This window comes from Microtus oregoni, unplaced genomic scaffold (genome assembly GCF_018167655.1).
Source record: "Microtus oregoni isolate MIOR12 unplaced genomic scaffold, Mior012 000031F_ref0000149, whole genome shotgun sequence".
NCBI lineage: Eukaryota > Metazoa > Chordata > Mammalia > Rodentia > Cricetidae > Microtus > Microtus oregoni.
Genome location: NW_024543090.1, coordinates 15,220,500 through 15,241,713, shown reverse-complemented (window position 1 = coordinate 15,241,713; position 21,214 = coordinate 15,220,500). Strand labels below are relative to the sequence as shown.

Sequence of the window (21,214 nt, the reverse complement as noted above, 5' to 3'; positions counted from 1 at the left end):
ATGTCCACTCTCCACACCTGAGACCCTGACACAACCCCACTTGGCTCGATAGCTGGTAAGGTAGCAGCAGGCCCGGAGTTCCCGTTAGTGAATCACCTCCTGAACATCAAGATGTCTGAGACGTCTTCTGAGAAGCAGATACGGGAGGCCGTGGGTTACTGTTTATTAGTCACTAATCATTGTTATGATAATTACTCATTACAGTTTATTAATTAGTACTCATTATTGTGGAATGACACATAGGCCTGGAGGACAAAACAGCTTTGGACAAAGGATGTCAGGGGTAAGTGAAGCTTCTGGAAGCGAAGTGCAGCTGGGGTGGAGCCAGATGCTTGAGTACTCAGACTTAGCTTAGTCACCAACCCAGTGCCTTCTACATCCTCAGCTAAGCCAACCACCTCCATGTGGATACACCATTTTCTTTCCAAATACTACCGATACCTTAACACGAGCTCCACTCTGACGGCCCATAGAACTTCACACTGGAATCAGAATAAAGTTTTTATAGCATCAGTATAAAGGTATGCCTGGCCTCTGTATAATTCGATGAGTTGATTCTTCATTTCAGACAACAATTAAGAGTTATATGAAGGAGCTGGAAGCACTTCTTCAGATTGGTTATTCAAAATGGCTTTTCTTAAACCTGCCAGGTTCTCAAGTCTCCCAGAAACTGTCTCATGTCCAAATTATTCTGTTTTATTCTTTGTGTTTTGCCTGTATTGAGAGAGGCCGGGCTCATGGTGGCTTACAAAAATTAAATTCATAGAATAAAATTTGGACTTTGGCAATCGAGTAAACAGCCAAAACAAACACACTTTGGTGAAAAAAAAATAGACATTTTCTTCTTTTGAAAAGCAAGCAGTGTCTAAGCAAAATACCTTTAAAAAACTAAAAAGTGAACTAAAAAGCTTTTCTAAAGTAAACAACTTTGCCTGGGAGCCTAAATTGGGACCACATGGAGATGCGGAGCCTACAAATGCAGCGACCCAGGCTCCTTGGTTCTGCCTTCGCTGCTCTCCTGCCTCCTAGTGACCCTGGTAGCCTCTGGTCTCGAAGGAGCCCTAGGACTGTAGATCCTAGTATGAGGGGGAGAAGGCAGAAGAATGAAGAGGAATGAAAACAAATGTCTTTCAACCCCAAACATCTGAACAGTCAGTTTTGCTCGAGAATCTGCCAGACTCACCCAATGCAGATCTCTTCCTGTGTGTTTGTGGGGCGGAGCTTGTGAGAGACCAGGCTTGAACTTGAGAGCGTGTGTGTGTGTGTGTGTGTGTGTGTGTGTGTGTGTGTGTATGCAAGGACTGCAAGCAAACTGCTCAGGCCAGGTTCTGCCCGGAGGCAAATCCAGGAGAAGCCAAGTGGGCACAGCTAGAATCATCCTTTGGTTTTTCCCATTCCCCAAGTGCTTTGTACTTTGGGGCGATCATTCATGAGTCTAAGGGATGTCGTTTTTGACACATAAGCCCTGTCCATTTTAAACATTTTACTAAAAGGCCAGAGGAAATGGAGACTACAGCATCCATGCTGAAGAGTGAGGGTGCCATGCTTGTTTCCTCATGCGGGGGGCACATCTTTCTTCCTCCATGGGTTCGTGTCCTGCCCTACCAAGTGGACATTTATGTCAGATATTCGTCCACATGGACGTCTTTTGTCCCCTTTTGACGAGAGGGCAGGATCCTCAAGGACAGTGGAGGGAGTTTGAGGGAACTGCTCTGAGAACCACGGGGAGAATGGACTCGGATATCGATTGAACTAGTTGTATCTGGTAAGGGCTCCTAGATGCCATCAAAGTGCTCCAACTGTTTTGAGTCACTGTAGCTCAAAACCTCAACTACAGAACTGTGGTCTTCGGAATGAAAGCTGTGCAGGATGATTAACTTTGGCTCTGTGGACTGTGCTGTTGGCAAACGGGGACCGCGTAGTGAGAAGCAGCTAATATTCATCAAGGGCTCAGTAGTACGCCATGGCATCCAGGTGAGCCTTTTCGTATAACACACATAGTGTCTGATTCGTTCTCCTCCAAGCATCTCACTCCCACGCTAGACTGGAGGAAACAGCTCCGACTGGGGGATTAGGGATTTGCACAATATGGCAGCAGGTGTGCTTGAAGGCGGTCCCAACCATCAGGAAACAGTGGGAATCCATAATGTTTTTTTCTGTGAATCCATAATGGTTTTTTTTCTGTTGCCTATACCTCCTTAGCTAAGGATATATTGACTTTTCATACTATGCCTGAATTTTAGAACATTCGTCTTTCAGGAGAAATTGTGTGTGGACACATCGTGTGTGTGTGTGTGTGTGTGTGTGTGTGTGTGTGTGTGTAGGACAACTCCCAAACTGTTGGAGCAAAGGAGACTTTCCAAAGCTTCAAAATTCCTGAAACATAGGTCCATCTCACGGTCCTCATGTCTCCTACTGCCTCACGTGGATGGTGTCCAGCCTCCCCATCCTCCACGCCTGGTCTTTGGCTCTAGGAGAACGTAGACGCCTCTCTACCCACTTCTTTCTGCCCTAGCTGCAGACTGGGAGCCTCTCTTTTCCCCCTCACTTCATCTCTAACATCTGTGGGAGGCGAAGCCTCTCTTGCCCTGTCAGCTTTCTCTGAAGAGTCTGAAGGGGAGGGGGAGGGAAAAAAAAAAGAAGTAGGGCCACCTTTAACAGTTTATGTGGTTGCTCCAGTCTCCCAGACATTAACAAAAGAAAGCGGGTGGTGGCTTCCTAAGTGATGGATGGAGACACTGGAGGACTCAGGACGGGGCTGCAGTGTATTTTTAGTGCCTGCAGCTTGTGGTAACCTAAGTGAAAACTGCTGGATCCCTTCCCTTCCACTGAATGACTGGTATTGAAGAGTCTATGCCCTCTCCTGCCAGACTTTTCCTCACGGAACTCCCCTTTTATGAGGTGGGTGACTAGCTCCTTGGCACCAGGCTGCCCCACCACAATTCTCCTTTATTGCCCAGCACTGATGCCCAACTACATGACTCCACAGACAGCCTCGGCATGGGGCGAGGGGCACCGATGGAACTCGACTGGCTGTAAGCTTGTCAGGGTGTTACCAAATTGTGAGGCAAAGTTGGCCGGGCAGGGGTTCCGTCTGGACACGCTGAGCCGTCTGGCATGAGGCAGCAATCAGAGACGAAGGCAATATGGGAGTGAGAGGACAGAGGCCAGCTTCCCGTCTCAAGAGTGTTTCTGCTGGTACCTTGGTCCACAGTGGGAAGCCAAACCCCTGGTCACTGTCTTCTTTGGAACCCTTGAGGGAGCTAGAAACGACCAGAGACCCCAGTATCCTGAGAAGTCATTGGTGCTTCAGGGTTGAACTGATCTTAAAAGACCAATGGGAAGCCACCAGAGAGAGTGCGCATGGGTTGCCCAAGGCCCCGTGACGCGCTCCTGGTGTCATTCAGAGGGGAAATCATGCTGCGGTCTCAGACTACAAAATGGCAGGCTACAAACTCGTTGAGAGGCTGTAGGTCAATAGCCATAGTCCAGAATTCTCTTATTTCAGAGAAGTAGCTCTGTTCCTATTGACCTCACCGAGCTCTTCACAGAATAAAACAGTGCTTCGGAACCACTGAAACCATAGCCTGGTCTGTGGCTCTAGAAGCCATGAGGAGCAAGCCAGCAAGCAGCACTCTTCCATGGCCTCTGCATCTGCTCCTGCCTCCAGGTTCCTGCCTTGAGTTGCTGTCCTGATTTCCTTGAACAGTGATATGGGAGTGTAAGCCAAATAAATGCTTGTCTCTCCAAGCTGCTTTTAATGGTGTTTCAGCGCTGCAACGGCGACCCTAACTGATAACAGGCTCTGATGTAGATCAATCCAACTCAGCTAGTCTTTGGTTATTTTTTATACCTCTTCCACCCACCCACTCAGAGTCCTAGATTACACTAGTTACAGCTAAATACAGTGCCACTACTATGACAATGCACACACACACACACACACACACACACAAACATCTATCAGTGAGTTTGTATTATCTAGATTTTGGAAATAGTGGTATGGTGCCAATTTTTAAATATATATATATATATATATATATATATATATATATATTTACTATAGGTACAGTATTCTGTCTGCATGTACACTTGCAGGCCAGAAGAGGCACCAGATCTCATTACAGATGGTCGTGAGCCACCATGTGATTGCTGGGAATAGAACTCAGGACCTCTGGAAAAGCAGCCAGTGCTCTTAACCACCAAGCCATCTCTCCAGCCCCCTGGTGCCAATTTTATTACATAAACTTTATACAAAGAAAACTGGCCTTAAATCTCATTTAACAAGAATTGGATATTTCTTATTCTTTCAGAGGTATTTGTAGAATGAAAATACAATGGAAGCAGATAATGTCTCATCACAGGATACGATTGATTATCTGAAATAATTTCGAAGGTCTTACTAAAAAAGACCCTGTCTTTACCAATGGTGTTTTCTCACACCATCAGATCATGGTCCTTTGGAAGCTTTGCCGGTTTCTGATGCATCTCTTTCGTGTGTATTACTAGAAACTTCAAGTCCTGATCCCAGTCCTTGTTATTTCACTCCTGAGCCTCAGCAAAATTCTTTTTTCTTTTTTAGATTTTTTTCGAGACAGGGTTTCTCTGTGCAACAGTTTCAGCTGTCCTGGAACCGCTTTGTAGATCAGGCTGGCCTTGAACTCACAGAGATCCACCTGCCTCTGCCTCCCAAGTGCTGGGATTAAAGGTGTGTGCCACCATCGCCCGGCCTCAGGCACATTCTTAAAGCAGGCTTCTTAACTTCCTTCCAGCTCACCCCTGCATAGTGATCCCGAGATACCTATGCCATGCTTAACCACACTAGGTTGTAGAATCTTGTTCATTGTTTCACTGTGTGAACCTTGAATAACCAAGTAGACTGAAGGAACAACTAGAGAACAGAAACCACACTTTCTCAGGTTAATTCTCTATGGCACTAATGAACTAATTGGTGTGTTGTTTTCTACAGAAAGTCCTTCATGCCCCTGGGCTGGGCTACGTATTTTTCTATACAATGGTAACTTCTTGTGCTTCCCAGCTATGTGATACATGCATGTGATACATGCATTACAACTGGCTGTATTGTACATGTCCCTCCCTTCCTTCCTTCCTTCCTTCCTTCCTCCCTCCCTCCCTCCCTCTTCCCTCCCTCCCTCCTTCCTTCCTTCCTTCCTTCCTTTCTTTCTTTCTTCCTACTAGAACTCAATGAAAACAGCATCTACAACAATCTGGTTGACCCTCTGTCTTAGTCAGTGTTCTATTGCTGTGAAGAAACACAATGACCATGACAAGTCTACAAAAGAAAACATTTGATTGGCGCTGGCTTAAAGTTGCAGAAGTTTAGTCCATTATCACGTGGCAGGAAGCATGGTGGCATGCAGGCAGATTTGGTGCTGGAGATGCAACTGAGTTCTACATCCTGATGCGGGGAGCAAAAAAGGAGAGCTGCTGAGTCTGGCTTGGGATTTTGCAAACCTCAAAACCCACCTCCAGTAAAACACCTCCTTCAACAAGGCCACACCTCCTAATCTTTTCAAAGAGTGTCGCTCTCTGGTAACCAAGCCTTCAAATCTATGAGCCTATGGGGGCCTTTATCATTCAAACCACCACTCCTTCTAATGCTCAAACTGGATATTGTTTTGTCTAAGTCTTGATGTATAGATTATGTTCAATAAATCGTTTAAATTATTTGAATAATGATGTTTAAACATGTGTTTGATTAATGTCAGACATTTAAGGAAACCAAGGGAAACAGACCTAGCAGAGCCTGTGATAGCCTGGCATTCAGGCTGATCTAGCATGTGATGTCACAGACCTGTTCTGAACAATGGAACGAATCAGAAAAGCAGCATGTGGCTGAACACGCCACTAGATTAAAACTTCCTTTCTAGATGTGCACAGAGCAGCATCTTTGACATCTTCATGTCCCCCAAGGTTCCTACCTGCTTCAGTGAGTGCATCTGTACGCGATGTCCTTAAGTATGGTTTGAAAAGACATTTGTGTTCTGGTAGCTCTACCTGGTTCTAAACATCTGTTGCTTGGAACAAGTGCTACATTCATGTAAGTGGCACCGGGGCACAAAGGTAAACAGAGCCCTGGCAGGCTCTCCGTAAGGGAAACTGTGTTTGCTTCCTTCATTAATTACTAATGGGGCATTAAGACATGCGTTCTCCCCGAGCCAAGTTGGGTAATTCCTGGCACCTAGTCCGAGGGTGCTTCCAAAAGCAGAGGCATGTATTGACACAGCAGAGAGCTTGCCCTGTAACAAGCATAGTAGTGGCTACGGCACCAGGCTCAGAGTCAGCTTCAGGTATATCAATACCGAAGGCACCGATCCATTGCTTTCACCTTTGCAGTTTGCAGGTTAATTCGGAAACATAAATTAATTCGGGGGGGAGGGGGAAGCATGTATTCCCAGGGTACTTCTGAAAGCAGCTACCACTGTGTGATTTGGATAACACCTGATGAAGATCCGGAGTAGTTAAAAATGAAGGCAGATAAAATCAGAGGAAGAAGAGTAACAAGCTAATAACAGAATTACAAACCAAAGTGTGGTTTACTAATCAGTTTTAACAGTCAATTAAATGAAAATGAAGAATTAAAATGAAGAATTTTATTCCTGTGGATACACCAACTAAGAGAACGTCAGAGTGATAGCGTGAAATAGTAAGAAATAAGAGACTGACAGATACTAATTAGTCAAAGTAGACTTTTAGCAGATGTATTTTAATGTAGAGTATGATAAAATATTAATAAGGGCATGAAAGAAAGTCAATATTTACTTATGAGTTACATGAAGTAGCTTACTCTAAATATTCACATAATTATAGTGATCCACAAAAGAAATACCTGTTTGTTTGTTCATTTATTTGTTTGGTTTTTGAGACAGGGTTTCTCTGTGTAGCCCTGGCTGGCCTGGAACTCATTCTGTAGAACAGGCTGATCTCAAACTCAGAGATCTGCCTGCCTCTGCCTCTCAAGTGCTGGGATTAAAGGTGTGTGCCACCACTGCCCAGAAAAAAAAATTTAACTTATTTTTATTTGATATGGATGAGTGTTCTGCCAACATGTATGTGTGTATGCAATGTACATGCAGGACCCGTGGAGGCTGGAAGGACACTTTTGAACACCATAAGACTGGAGCTACAGATGCTTGTGAGTGATTGTGTAGGTGCTGAGAATTAAACCTGGGTCCTCTGGAGGAACTACTAATTCTTTTAACCCCTGAGCAATTTCTCCAGCCCCAACCATCTTTTCAAGTGTGTAAATATTGTAGACATTCCCTCTTATTGCAGAGCAATGGCTAATGCTTGTAAGGGAGGTTAAGTTTGTCCTTTTAAGGTGAGACTTGAATCAAACATAGCAGAGACTGTGATGGAGAAACAGCTCAGAAAGATGCCAAGGTCTAGCCATGATGACCCAACATGAATATGTTTACAGTCCTAAAGAAAATACCGTGCCTATCCAAGGAGGACTGGGTTTTGCCAAAAAGACAAAGCCAGTGTATTCACACAGTGTCCAGGGAGCTTTGCCTGGCTGGACTTAGGTAAAGTGGCCAGAGGGGAAAGCCATGGAGTTCATGTACAACAGGTCATCCTACGATTTAGAGTAGACCCCCCTCTATGGACATCTGTGAGCACCCTGTACATAGATTAACACAGCTTTGAGGGAGGACCACTGGTGTCCCAACAGAGTTGACAAATATGAAGTCTTCCTAAGAAGGGGGTCTGGAAAAAGGAAGCTTGATCTTGTAAAATGTGTTACAAATGAAGTAGTCCCACAGTCATAAGGCACAGAGGTACAGTAAAACAAGTTACTCATGGGAGCTTCTTCACTGCCGTGTCTGCGTATGGGTGAGGCACTTAGAAACCTGTTGCTGACCTGCAAGAGGTGGGAACAGACAGTTACCAGGCAAATGTGATGATAGGTTATCTATTCTAAACATGCTAAAAAAAAAAGAATGGATTAAAGAGTTAATTTTTTAAATAAACTGAAGTATCCAAATGTTGATCATAAACCCTGAAGAGGCAATGATTTTACAAGTCTAGACAGATGAAAAGAAATTACAAAGGAGAGTTAAAAACGACTCAGACTATGCAACTATTAAAAGCTTATGTTAGCAAAATATCATAATAGCAAGCAGAATTCAAAGTCCGATGACATGGGGAATGCTTGCAGAGGATGTGACAGAGGCCTAATATCTTTATTAAGTGTAATGTTTGTACAAGTTGATATGAGAAACACGGTAATTCTAGAAGCATAAACAGACAAGTCATAAAAAAGAAAACAAAACCAGTAAATAAACATATGGAAGATATTTGATTGATTTGGCAGTCAAATCCATTTAAGCAAGCAAGAAAAAATATGAAATTTCATGAAAGCCGATGCGGGTGAGGATGTTGTTAAAACGGCACTCCACTGTTGGTGATAGTTTATAAATTAGTGCCTCCTTTCTGGAAAACATTTGGCAGTACAATATCATGAGCCATAAAAATGTTTATAGCGTTTGACCTAGTAATTTGACTTACTTCTGGGAACTTATCCTGATGAAAATTAATCCAAAATATGGAAAAAATTAAGGCCCTATGATACATTGGGAAATACTAAGTGTCTCACAATAGAGGAATAGTTAACGTGTCATGGTGCCCTGATTAGATATACAACAACATTTTCCTTCATAAATGCAGAAATGGGGCACAGGCAGACAAGCAGAAAGATTCTTGTGATTTAATATGAAAGAAGAATTATGAAATGTTTAAAAGTTCTTCTTAGATTGATTTATTTTTGTGTGTGTGCGTGTGTGTGTGTGTGTGTGTGTGTGTGTGCACGCGCACATGAGGGTAGCCGCCTACTAATGCCACAAGAGGCTGCCAGATTTCTAGAGCTGGAATTACTTGTAGTTGCCACTGCTAATTGTGGATGCTGGGAACCAAAGTCAAGCCCTTTGGAGGAGCAGCAAATGCTCTTAGCCACTGAGCCATAACCCCAGCCCCTGTAAAGATTTATGCAGAAAAGTATGTACAGAAAAGAATAGTTGGAGCCATCAAATTTTCAGTTGTTAAGTTGGGGTGGCAGGATGTTAGTGAGTTTCTTTCTCTAATTTCCTCCCCCTATGTTCTTTCCATCTATCAGATCTCCGTGACAATTGCCCCCTCGTGTGTCCCCTCCCTCCTACTCAAGCCCATACCCAACTTCCACAGCCCTGCTCACCTATGTGAGCATCCGGAAACCCACTTGTCTCACCAGCTAAAGGGAACCGTCTCTCCGCCAAGCTCCACGATGATGATTTAACATTTCCATGACAGTCGCGCACTGTTCACGTTCTGAGAAAATGACCGATATACACTGTCTGTCCGTTTCTGCAGCTAAACCCCGAACCTCAAGATGGCAGGAACCACTTGATGTGTTCCCCTTGCTCTCTAAGGCCAGTGCTTTGCCTGTGTGGTCTGCTGAGTAAATGCCAATTTAAAGATGTTTCCTCCCACTGCAGGTGGAGCTCACGAGGGTCTTCAGCACCTGGGTCCTTTTGGCAACATCCCTAACATAGTGGCAGAGTTGACTGGCGACAACATTCCTAAGGACTTCAGTGAGGATCAAGGCTACCCAGACCCTCCAAATCCCTGTCCTCTTGGGAAAACTGGTAAGGAACAAGGCCTTGGGTTATAGTGGGGGGTAATTGGAAATTCTGACCCTAGTGACAATGTGGGCTCCCTCTGAAGAATGTTCCTCTTTTTATTTAGGGTGAGGCCTCTCTCTTCCCTGAAGCATGGAGCTCCCATGTTGGGTGGAGCAGCATGGGAGTTGAATACTACTGAGTCAGTGTGGGGAGGCTGGCCCCGGATGACAGGAAATCCTTAGTCACTGGCTGGTATCAAGCCCATCAGCCACCTTTTACTTGCTTGTAGGGTTTTGGATGGATAGGAAGAAAGACTAGCTCAGAGTGTGGAGGTCTGGAAAAGTTGATAGGAGAGAATGTAGCACAGATGTCCTTAGAGGTAGGGTGCCTGGGCCAGTAGCAGCAGCATAACTTGAGAACTTGCTAGAAACGCAAATCCTCTGGCTGAATCAGCCTTACTGAATGAGACACACGCAGACTGGGACTGAGCCGTCTGTGTAGTGACCAGCCTTGGAGCACACTGATGCTTGAAACCCACTTTTAGAAGACGAGAGAAAGAGACCCAGAGTGTGAGCCAAGAGGTTTGCATCCCAGGGTTAACCACACAGTATTTCACTGCTTTAGGGTTTGGTCTCCTCATCGATAGAAGTACAACACACACACAACGCCTTAAAGAAATGTTCAGTGTCATTCCGGGTTATCCCATACAAGATCTGTGTGACATAGCATTCTGTACCCTTAGGACACTGAGAGAAGAGCAGCCAGCGTGAGCTGACCGAGGTGGCTGAGCTCCCAGTGCTAGACGTGGCCTCAGAACCTGCTTTGGCCTTTGTTATCATTCCAGACTCCACATTGTTTTCCTGACACAACTGGCAATTTGGAAATAGAAGTCATTTGCTAACGTTAGCTACCCTCGGAGAAGAATCTCTTCAGACCCCCTTACAAAGAATCATGCGTGATACAGAACAGAACAGTTCAGTGACACAGAATAGAACCCTGACTTGCCTGTGCCCTGCTCTTGTCTGCATCACCACCCATCTCCCTGCACAGAGCAGTGCAGCTCCTAGAACCCAGCTCTTGACTGCAGGGCTAGATGGTGACTTCTAGAGTACATTTCCAGTCCCCCAAATCTTAGCCCGGGCCCCAGCAAGGCTTTATCACGACAGCTCCATCTCGAGGTCCTTGATAAATAGTCACCAAAAGTTGGCAAAACTGCTGCTGCACTTGGACATTCTGCTTGGTGTCCCTTTCCCACATGATAGAGACATTAGAAATGGCTTAGCGAGAAGTGGGGAGTCACACTGGGAATGGTTTGGAAAACTAATAACTTCCGCACTAGCTTCCCGGTGCTGAGACACTGTGTGTCTGAAGATTTCAGTTCTATCCCAAGGGCTAGACAGCCTCTCTAATTGTGAACAGTTCTCCTTTCAGTATTGACTGACAGGTCGTTATCCCTTTGAAACAAGCTGGGGGTGGGACTTCTTTCCTACCCTGGTCCTGCAAAAAACTTCCCGAGCCTCCATTTTTCCCTCTCTGCTTCTCCACCTTGTTTTATGATGCTGGGACTGGAATCCAGGGTCTTACACACACATTCAACCATTGAGATGCAACTCCTGCCCCTACTGCTCCTCTTGTTAAAGATGTTGTTTTCTAAAATACATTGGAAGCAGGAAGTTTTCAAAGCTCACTTTTAGGGGATCATATCTAGTGATCATCGATCTTATAGAAAAAGAAAAGCCAGGAAAGATAACTTGTTTGCTTTAGTTTGTTATAAAGCACGTATACTTCCATGAACCATCACAGCTGTAGCGCCCTGTAATCCCAGCTCTCAGCAGGCAGTGACAGGAAGAGGATGAGTTTGAGGCCAGTCTGAGTCTGAGGCACAGATGAGACTCTCCGTGAGAAAGCAATCAAAACAAGAGCAAAATAAACAGCAACAAAAAAGAGCTTTGTTGGGATAAACTTTTATTTAAAGGGAGGTGTCCGAGAGGGGCTTTAATCATACTGCAAACCTCCCATGTGCCAATGGTACCATGCATGGCCACCTTCATTTCTTAGGGCAACTCGGTAAATATTTGCTTATTTGTATCTCATAGGCGAATAAACAGACTTAGAAAAGCCAGGTTAACTCTAAAAAACTGAACCTACAGATCACACAAGAGCTGGGATTTGATTTTCAAGCTTCTCTCTAAAATACAAATCACTGCTGCTATAAAACACAGCGCCAAGATCTGTCTGAAGGCACTAGAGTGGTCCCTAAAGACATCATCGGAGAGAAACAGAGGTCCATGCAATTATTATTCCAGACCACATTCGTGTCTACAGAGCAGTGTCCTGATTGCAGGGAAAGAGACAGCAACCTGGACCATACACTCCCCAGGGCTTCTACTCTGCTCTCCTCCACGGTCTGGGTCATAACATCCTCATGTGTCACAAGCGCTTCATGCCACTCAGTAGGACTCCGGGAAAAGGAAAAGACCTTTTCAAAGGAAGCAACAAGAAACACCTGAGGTTAAAGCAAATGAAACATTCTAGTTCTTCACGATAGAAACTTGTTTCTCACGTTTGTGAAGTCCTATCCCAGGGAGGTCAGGAAATGACAGAACTAGATGGTTCTTCTTTCTTGACTCTTGATGCCCCCAGTTGCCCTGGCTGGCAGCATGCATACCAGAAGATGGGGTAGAGTTGGGGAAAGTAGACTATTCCTAGAAGGTTTTGAGGACAGATCTGGAAGTGGAATCTATCTCTTTTCCCTACATTCTCTTGGCCTGGGCTCAGGCAAATGACTCCACCTCATTGTAAAGAAAAGCTGGACAATTAGCCTTGCTGTATGCCAAGGAGAAAGGGGAAGTGGGTTTGGAGAGAAGCCAGCAGGTCTTTCCTCCTGGAGTGTTTTCTTGTGACAGAGGGGATTAGAACCTCAGAGGGAACGTGATTCAGAGTGTCTGATACAAACAGACTATGACCTCTGTGTGTCTAGTTGTTTCTGATAAGTTAACTTTTAGAATAACAACAGATGTGCTGATCATTTCTCAAAAACCTTTGTCAACAGCAGATGACGGATGCCTAGAAAATGCCCCTGACACTGCAGAATTCAGCCGAGAATTCCAGTTAAACCAGCACCTTTTTGATCCAGAGCATGACTATCCAGGTTTGGGCAAGTGGGTAAGTGCGTTTCCAGCAGCTGGTAGAAGGTTCACGCTGATCTCTTGGGGTTAGGGATACCAGAGATGAATGTACACATGAGGGAAGGAGGAAAAATTGTTTTAGGAGTTGATTCCTCAGAAATCTCTGGCTGAGGGGGACTCGGTGCAATTATTATTCCAGACCACACTTGTATCTATGGAGCAGTGTACTGATTACATGGAAAGAGACAGCAACTCAGACCATACACTCCCCAGGAGTTTCTACTCTGTTCTCCTCCACAGTCCGAGTCATAACATCGTGATGTGTTACCAGTGTTTCATGCCACTCGGTAGGACTCCGGGAAAAGGAAAAGACCTTTCCAAAGCAAAAGACACCGAGAAAATCTGTAAAGTTGATTTCTAGACTAAGGGAGATGATCTGTGCTTATCTCTGCAGAATCAAGGAAGTAAAGACATCCAGAGTTGGAAACACACACACACACACACACACACACACACACACAAGTCTGCTTTGTGGAGAGAAAGACAATCTCCAGATGTGTGGCTGTGAGCTTGCTGTCAGTTGCATGCAACCATGGGTAACTGTCAATGAAGGGTGTTGTTTTATAAGCACTTGGAAAGAGAAATCATGGCCACTTGGCACTGGTGTGCTAAAAACAAGTTTTGTCGATCTGCTCATATTATTCCCTTGCCAGCGTTATGTATCTGTGTGCCAGCTTAGTGAGGGAAATGAAGTGGGCATGCTGCGCTTGGACTTCATCGAAGTTTTTGACAAGATCTTTTATGGTCTCCCCTTGGAGGAGATGAAGAGATACAGCCAAGTCAACAGAATATCATTGAAGGACAGCCTATTGAAGAGGAGGGGAGAGAATGGTACAGGGTACCCTGCACGTCTGAGTGCTACCCCACTCCACGTTTTTATCAATGATTGTAATAAAAACACAGATCACATACTACCCAGAGTCTCAGCGGTTGACACAAAGTTGGAATAGAGAACACCAGAGGACCGAGTTGGGATTCAAGAAGATCCCAACAGGCTGGAACAATGAGTCAAAGAAGTTTAAAACTGAACGGGGTAGTGTCTGGGTACCTGTGGTTGGCTCTGTGTAATCCCATGCTGAAGCCATAATAAGAAAGATGGGGAAATGCTGAGCAGTGTGAATTCAAATTTGAAAGCAGGTGGTCAGTGCATCTGTGGAATGAGTGAATGAGGAGTGCTCCCTCCAAAATACTCCAGGTGACCTAAGCCCTCTGACCTCATAGCCCCTTCTCACGTCAGTGCTAACGACGCTGTTTATTGTGTCGCAATGCACACTTAAACAGTGAAAATAAACTTCTCCCTTCCTTCTGCATTGCTTTGGAGGAGGAAATTTGTCCTCATTGATAATCACTTTCAATTTTTTTTTCTGGCATCTTTCTTCATGTTGCATTGAGTCAGTTGAGTTCCCTCTGCCTACAAAATACAATTCCAAATGAGAAAGGCAGGAAAGCAGCATTCTGAGTCAAGCTTGCATCTATAATGTGTATCGTTCTTTCTCTCCCTTTTCCCCCTCTTTCTCTCTCTCCCTTTTGCTCTCTATACTCCCCCACACCTATAGTTCTGTTAGGGAGAACTATTTTCAAACCTTCTCCAACTGGTACAGTTTAAACAGACAGAAAAATAATACCTTGAATATTATTTTTAAAAATCTCCTATAGCCCAATGAAATAGTAAGAGATGAAACAGAGGGAGACTAAAGACAGGAGGAAAATGGAGAAAGTAAAAATGTAATTCCATTTATGTTGGTCCTCAATGGAGTGATGAAGATAAAAATTTGCATCATTTTGAAGAGAATAAAGTAAATAGAATGGAATAGACATAGCCTGAGTGGGAGGGAGGGAGAGACAGAGAGACAGAGAGACAGTCTATACGAAAGGGATAATATAAACTCTACCTGTGAGGCATTTTAGGAAGAGAGAAGTGAGCAAGAGATGCATTTATGCCTTTGTGTGCTGGCTTAAAGAGTAAGGAAAAGCAAGGAAAGAACAGATAATGAAGAGGATTGGTGGGAAAGGACCCACGGGAGATGGGCAAGGTATGGCCAAGCAGTAACAAGGGCCAGGTTTAGAAGGGAGCCAGCAGGTTCTGAAACTGATGTGTTTTAGATACTGTGCCAGGTGATCAGTCTGCAGTGTTCACCAAGAAGTGACTCTGTGCTTTCAACAGGTGTGCAGTCTCGAAACGGGACATGCCTCGAAAGGCATGAGGATAAAATTAGCTCAAGTGTTGCATGGACACAGTACAAGGCCAGGTCCCATTGCTAGGAAAGATGGAAGCCAAGGCAGGGGACAATGCAGGGCCAATGGGGTTAATTTTTACAGTCAAGATACTAGGGAAAGCGAGTATTGAAATGCTAGGGGAGGGGCATGGCTAACTGACAGGCTGGACCTGAGAAGAAGAAAGGAAACTGGGAACATGTCTGAAACTGTGATGGGGTGGAAGACAGGGTAGCTTTTCTTTCCAGCATTTATTTTGTTTGCTTGTTTGGTTGTTTAGAGGCAGAGTCTTTCTACGTAGCTCTGACTGTCCGGGAACTCACTATGTAAACCAGGCTGGCCTAGATCTCAACTCACAGAACTCCACCTGCCTCTGCCTCAGGGGTGCTGGGATTAAAGGCTCGGCCACCACATCCTCTTCTTCAGACTCTCCCTCTAAATTCCACCCACATCCCCTTTTACTCGTGCCCTCTTCCTCCTCGGAACACTGCCTTGTGCTTCTCAGTCACTCGTATTCATTGTCCACATCAGAGCTGAAGACTAGAATTTAAGACCAAGTATAAAATGTGCTCTAACAGATCAATGGCCAAGGAATGACATTTATGCCTCTTATCAGCTCTAATCATGTGTTTGTTTAAACTTCAGTTTCCTTGTTTATTTTCTCATTACCACCTAGCAGTAAAACAGTGTTTGCTTGATCTTTGCATGGAAGTGTGAACTGAGCGTCTCTTGCTTTTTTAAGTGGGGATCCACAAAGCAGCCTGGGTGTTTACAAAGAAGAAGAGGCTCAAGCCCGTCTGTAGTACAACTAGCCTTTCACTTGCAAAGCCATTTATCTCCCAAACAAACTGCACTGCACACAAGTCCCCTTGCTTCCTTCCTCGAGGGTACCACCTCCCTGTTTTTTTTTTTTTATATATATATCATCTGGAGCTGAGTTGCATCTGTAGCCATGATTCACACATCAAATATACAAATATCGGCGTCTGTCTTGTTTCCTGCATGACTCTTTCCTTGTTGCCGCACCAAGACACATTTATTAAATATGCACCATGTGACTTCTGGGCCCTGCAGTGGGTAGTGGGAAGATACCAATAATTACCATATAGTAGGAAATCATAATGTTTATGGAGCTCATGTTACATGTCAGACACGGGGCCAATGCTTTACCTCAGACATCTCATCCAGCCTGCCCAGTCTCATCACTCTTAAGCTATAGAGGAGAAGATGCAAGCAGGGTTCTGGGTAGCCTGCTCGATAACACAGATTATGATTGACAGAATTACTGAAGCCCATCTTTACAAACACTATAAATATGGGCATCTCTTCATGACTCATCCCTCATAAAGTGGCCTACTGAGTCCTAGCCTAGGCCTGGTTGCCTTCCCCACAGTGTACTGCTTACAGTCCTGAAGGTCTATGGTCCAAGGCTGATATCAATGCCCCATGCCCCAATTCACCTATAGTCCTCAAGGCCTATGGCCAAAGGCTGGTATCAGCCTTTGCACTTAACACACTTACTGCTGAGTGTTCATTGTGTGTCAGAAAAACAAATGTTTCTCCTCTCCCAGTGCTTTGTACAACTTTCACCAATATTTGACCAGAGCCCGAGCTGAACCATGGGAAAGAGGAAGAACATGGTCCCTCTCCAACTTCGTTGATCTTGCACGGCCATGCCATGTTTAAATTTTGGAGTACTCTCCAGGTCTGGTTTGCCTTAGGTTTCCATGTTATTAGACCTGAGCAGTGATTTTCATTTCTTCTTTGACTTGGCACATAATAATTGTACATATTTATAGAGTACAGTGTGGCATGCCAATGCAGGTACCCACTGTGTGATGATCAGATATGGTTGATTGGCCTATTCATAACCTCAGACTGTATTCATTTATTTAAATTTTTTATTATTTTACTTTACATGTATGGGTGCTATGTCTCCAGGTATGTCTGTGCATCATGTATATGCAATATGCAGAGAGCCAAAAAGAGAGCTTTGGGTTCCCTGAACTGGAGAGTTAGAGACAGTTGTATGCTGCCATATGGATGCTGGGAATGGAACCTGGGTCCTCTGGAAGAGCAACCAGCGCTCGCAACTGCTGAGTGATCTCACCAGCTCCTTCGTTCTCATCTTTATGTTGAAAACGTTTGGAGTACTCTCAACTGTTCTAAAATATACAGTAATTGTTAAAATGGCCATTCCAGTGTGCTAAAGGGCACTTGCAGTTATTACTCCTTCAACTAATGCACCCCCGGATTGTCACCATGTTCTCTTCATCTCCCTCCCCTTCCCCAGCTCTGATAGTCACATAGCCTCTCTGTTTTCACAAGGTCAACTTGTAAAGCTTCTTCCCAGTCATGCTGTCGGTGTATATTCTTAGCCCTTTGCACCGTGGGGGTGCATGGTGTCAGTTTGTCTGCTGTTAGTGCTAACTTCACTCCCTTTAATAAAGTGGCATCCATGTTTCTCTGGTATAAAATCATTTTCTATTTGAAATTAATAGTTAATGTGTGGAAAAGTACTTTGAGGCTATCAATAGTCTGATCTCAGTGAAACTGTTAACCAATATGTTTCCATTCGCTGATAGTATTTACCAGAATCAATTAGAACCCTGGCAGTTGCAGAATTCTAAGCTTTACTCTCTTGTTCTTTCTCTATTTGCATCTCTACTCCCATAAGGGGCTTCCACTTCTTCCTTTCTTGTTTATAAACCTGCTTATTTATTTGGCACCTCTATAGATTTATCGTTACTAGGTTTGATATTCAAAATGTCCTGCATTTGACCAGTAGGAAGTTTTCTAAGCTGGCTTTTCCTTCCTTTGGCCCCAACTCTAGCTCTTGTTTAAACATCCTTGCTTTCATGGCCAATCAGATACTTAGCATCACTAATCCTGGTGCTTTCTATAGCCTCGCCTAGGATCAGACAGTTCTCCAAGAAGATAGCCATCCTGCAGGGTCCTTTAGGAATGGAACTGAGTTGTCCAAAATCTTGATGGCATAATAGAGAGTCCTTTAATGAACTTACACCAGCTGTCCTTCTGGAGATTAGGCCACCCCTCCCCAAGGAACTAACAAATGGTGTCAGAGAAGGTGGCTGATTTATTTTTGTTCATTTTGCATACATTTTTGTAAATTCACTTTACACCTGCCAATCCCACCATCAAATCCACGCTGACGCAGAGTTAATGGAGAAAGCCCAGCCACAGTCACCATGGAGGGACTGAGGCCATGAACATGCCGGCCTTGGCCTTAACTCTCCATAGAAGCAGGGGCCATCTTGAGACTGAGATTTTCAAACCTTCTGTACTTCTCGTTGTAATTTCCCTCAAGATCCAAAAGGGGATGTTTCTGTCTTCATGCCATTTGCAGCATTGCTGGTGCTGTGTCCGGACTGGTGGGCAGTGGCCTACACTGTACCAGCTAGCAGGCTCCTCTGTTCTCCCTCCAGTGCAGCCAGATGAAGAAGGTGACGTGTGTGAGCAGTCACTATACTCAGCCCCTTTATGTCAGCCTCCTTTCCAGCTCTGGAACGAACACCCAGAACATCCTATGTGCATCAGAGTTGTTTGTTTACATCCAGAACTTGAGGCCGACTACAATATTCTCATTTCTCGAGGGAATGGTCAGCAGACCTGCCTTTTCTCCCTCCTGATAGTTACTTGATCCATGCCTCAAGAGAGCCAAAGACAGGGGCTCTGGGCAGTGCCTGTGTTTTCTAGCCGTGATGGTGCTGCTCCTGGCACACACCCCGCCCCTGGATGTTTGAGGTTGGGCAGAAATGCCCGTTGTAAATGGCAAGTTGTAGGTTTTCATGAACAGGAAAATGATGACGCTCATTCTTGGCACTTGTCATTTTCATTTTCAAATCTACCATTTAAACATTTGTCCATAACCAGACAGCTCAGAGGATACAAATGATATATAAACTTGTTCTTTGCCAGAACTCTTTTTGCTAGAAGTCAGTGTTAGGGTATTGCAGTTACAGCAAGATGAATCGTCTCTTTTTATACATTATTTTTCCTTACGATTTGAAAATAAAAGAACACAAGCGAAACACCCAAATCCCTTCCTCTGGATCCACATTCAGGTTAAGTGTTCTGTCTTTTATCGTCTCAACTAGAGGGAAATGTGTTGAGCATGTGTCTGATAGTCTAGAGCTCATTTAAATCCACCGTGTGTTTGAAACACAGCAGTATGTGGAAACACTTATGCAAACTGTGGTACAGAGAAGCATCCCCCCATACACATGCGCGTGTGCACGCATGTGCACACACACACACATACGTGCGTGCACACACACGCACACTCACACACACATATGCGCGCACACACACACATGCGCACATACACATGCACACAACATAGCTCTCCTTTCTGCCAAGAAGTTTTTTGGCAGTTTTTAAAAGGTTCACTCTATTAAAAATGTTATAGAGCAAATGGTTCTGTGATTGGCTCGATGGGGGCACTAACTTGAGCCATGGAAGGGAGGAATGGCTGCAGAAGTCAGAGTCTCATTTATTTACACAGAGGATTGTTGTTAACGGCCGGACACTGCTCCAGAGAGCAGTCATGTGTGTAGTTCATAAAAAGGGAATCAGATCCCGAGATAAAGTTATTTATTTTAAACAGAGACAGTTCAAAGTGAGGGGATGAGCGTCCCACACGCTGGCATTCTAGCACGCCGTCTCTCCCTGTTTATGAGATCGTTGGTGACACTCTGTGCCTCGAGGCTGTGCAGAGGACTTTGTGAAGAGTGCCGCAGTCACCAGCTTTTCTCTTGTGGTCTCTCGTTCTGACACGACATGCCTTTCATCTCGCTCTGTTTCCAAAATATGTGTATGCAAATATCCAGGGGACACACCAAGTGTGGCTTTAAAATAGTCACCAAATTCAATCCATACTTGTGCGTTTGTGTTTTCTTTTCTCTTCTCCCCAGAACAAGAAACTCCTTTATGAGAAGATGAAGGGAGGGCAGAGGCGGAAGCGGAGGGTAAGTCACACAAGGGCCCGATGGTACTGGGGCATTTCGTGTTTCTGAGCGGGGCAAATGAAGCATTCGGTTTGGGGAAAGTGGCAGAATCTTTTCGGGTGCGCTCCCAAAGAGCAGGACAGAAGTCCTGCGTGGCAGGGGCCACACCTAGCAGATGTACCCTTGGTTTCTGGGGTGGCATGGTTTTCTCCCAAAGCTTTAGGACATGATTTTTGTGGAACACTCACTACTTCCCTTCTGACCAGCAATGAGTGGCAACCCACCCAGGGAGGGTACGAGTGTGCAGAGAGGATTGGAAGGCATGATTTTCCTCAAATACTCTGAAGCCAGTGGAGGAAATGGCTCACACATCTGCGTCAGTTATGTAGATCACATGACAGACATCATAAAGTGTGAAAGTACATACTGCAGGCTGTCATTTTGAATTTCTTCTACATGTTTTTCTTATTGACCTCGCCACGGTGGTGGAGCATGCATGCCTCCTGTCTCATTTGCGGACTGCCAAGTATAGCAAGGTTTAGTTAGTTCTCATTGGAAGGACTGTCCAAGATGGCCTTTGGTCTCTTAGGTTTTCGTTTTCTACTCCTTATACGGTGTTGCTTGGAATAAATCTGAACGTCAAGGTCATATTGGGTTTTCAATGCACGTTATAGCCCTGAGACTTAATAGAACAATGTCCATCCTGCTTTCTGCTGGTATCTTACTGAACACTGGCCTCTTATCTGACCAAACAGGAGGGGTAAAAACCCTGCTAGTACACAGTAAAGTGTACGTAGTCATTATTTTACTGACAATATACAAACCAACCTATATGCCCAAGGTCACTGACCATTTGTTTGGAATAGCGAGTACCTGGATCTTGGGGAAAATTGGGAATCTAGATAGTGGAAATTGCGGCCAATCTGAAGAGCTTGGCCAAGTCCAACCAGAAACTGTTTTAAGAAGTGTGGAGTTTCTGGCCTTGGTATTAATCAGAAGGCCCCGGGCTGCCTGACAAACACAGAAGACCCACAATTTCCTACGCAAAAAAAGCAGAACGCTGTTAAATCTGGAAACAGATCTTCTTTGGGAGAATAAACAGGGTTATTAGGGTTTCTCTTGGTGATTACGGCTTCCAATGGCAGATGGTGACAGGAAGGGTGTAATGTGTTCTTGAGAGAACATCAAGAAATTCTATTCTAGGAGCTCAGAATACACATGATTTACC

The 21,214-nt window shown here is 44.6% G+C and overlaps 1 protein-coding gene across 3 annotated transcripts in view; it reads left to right on the top strand.

The window, feature by feature from the left end:
* The window catches only part of Scg5 (secretogranin V), a 46,312-nt gene that overhangs the window by 21,586 nt on the left and 3,512 nt on the right, over positions 1 to 21,214 (top strand). For 2 of the 3 annotated variants that reach the window (XM_041678804.1, XM_041678803.1), the window contains exons 3-5: positions 9,492 to 9,641; positions 12,670 to 12,782; positions 19,954 to 20,007. In XM_041678804.1, coding sequence (XP_041534738.1) covers positions 9,492 to 9,641; positions 12,670 to 12,782; positions 19,954 to 20,007 — 317 coding nt within the window. The remainder of the gene's footprint in view (positions 1 to 9,491; positions 9,642 to 12,669; positions 12,783 to 19,953; positions 20,008 to 21,214) is intronic. The other variant, XM_041678805.1, reaches the window with a different exon arrangement.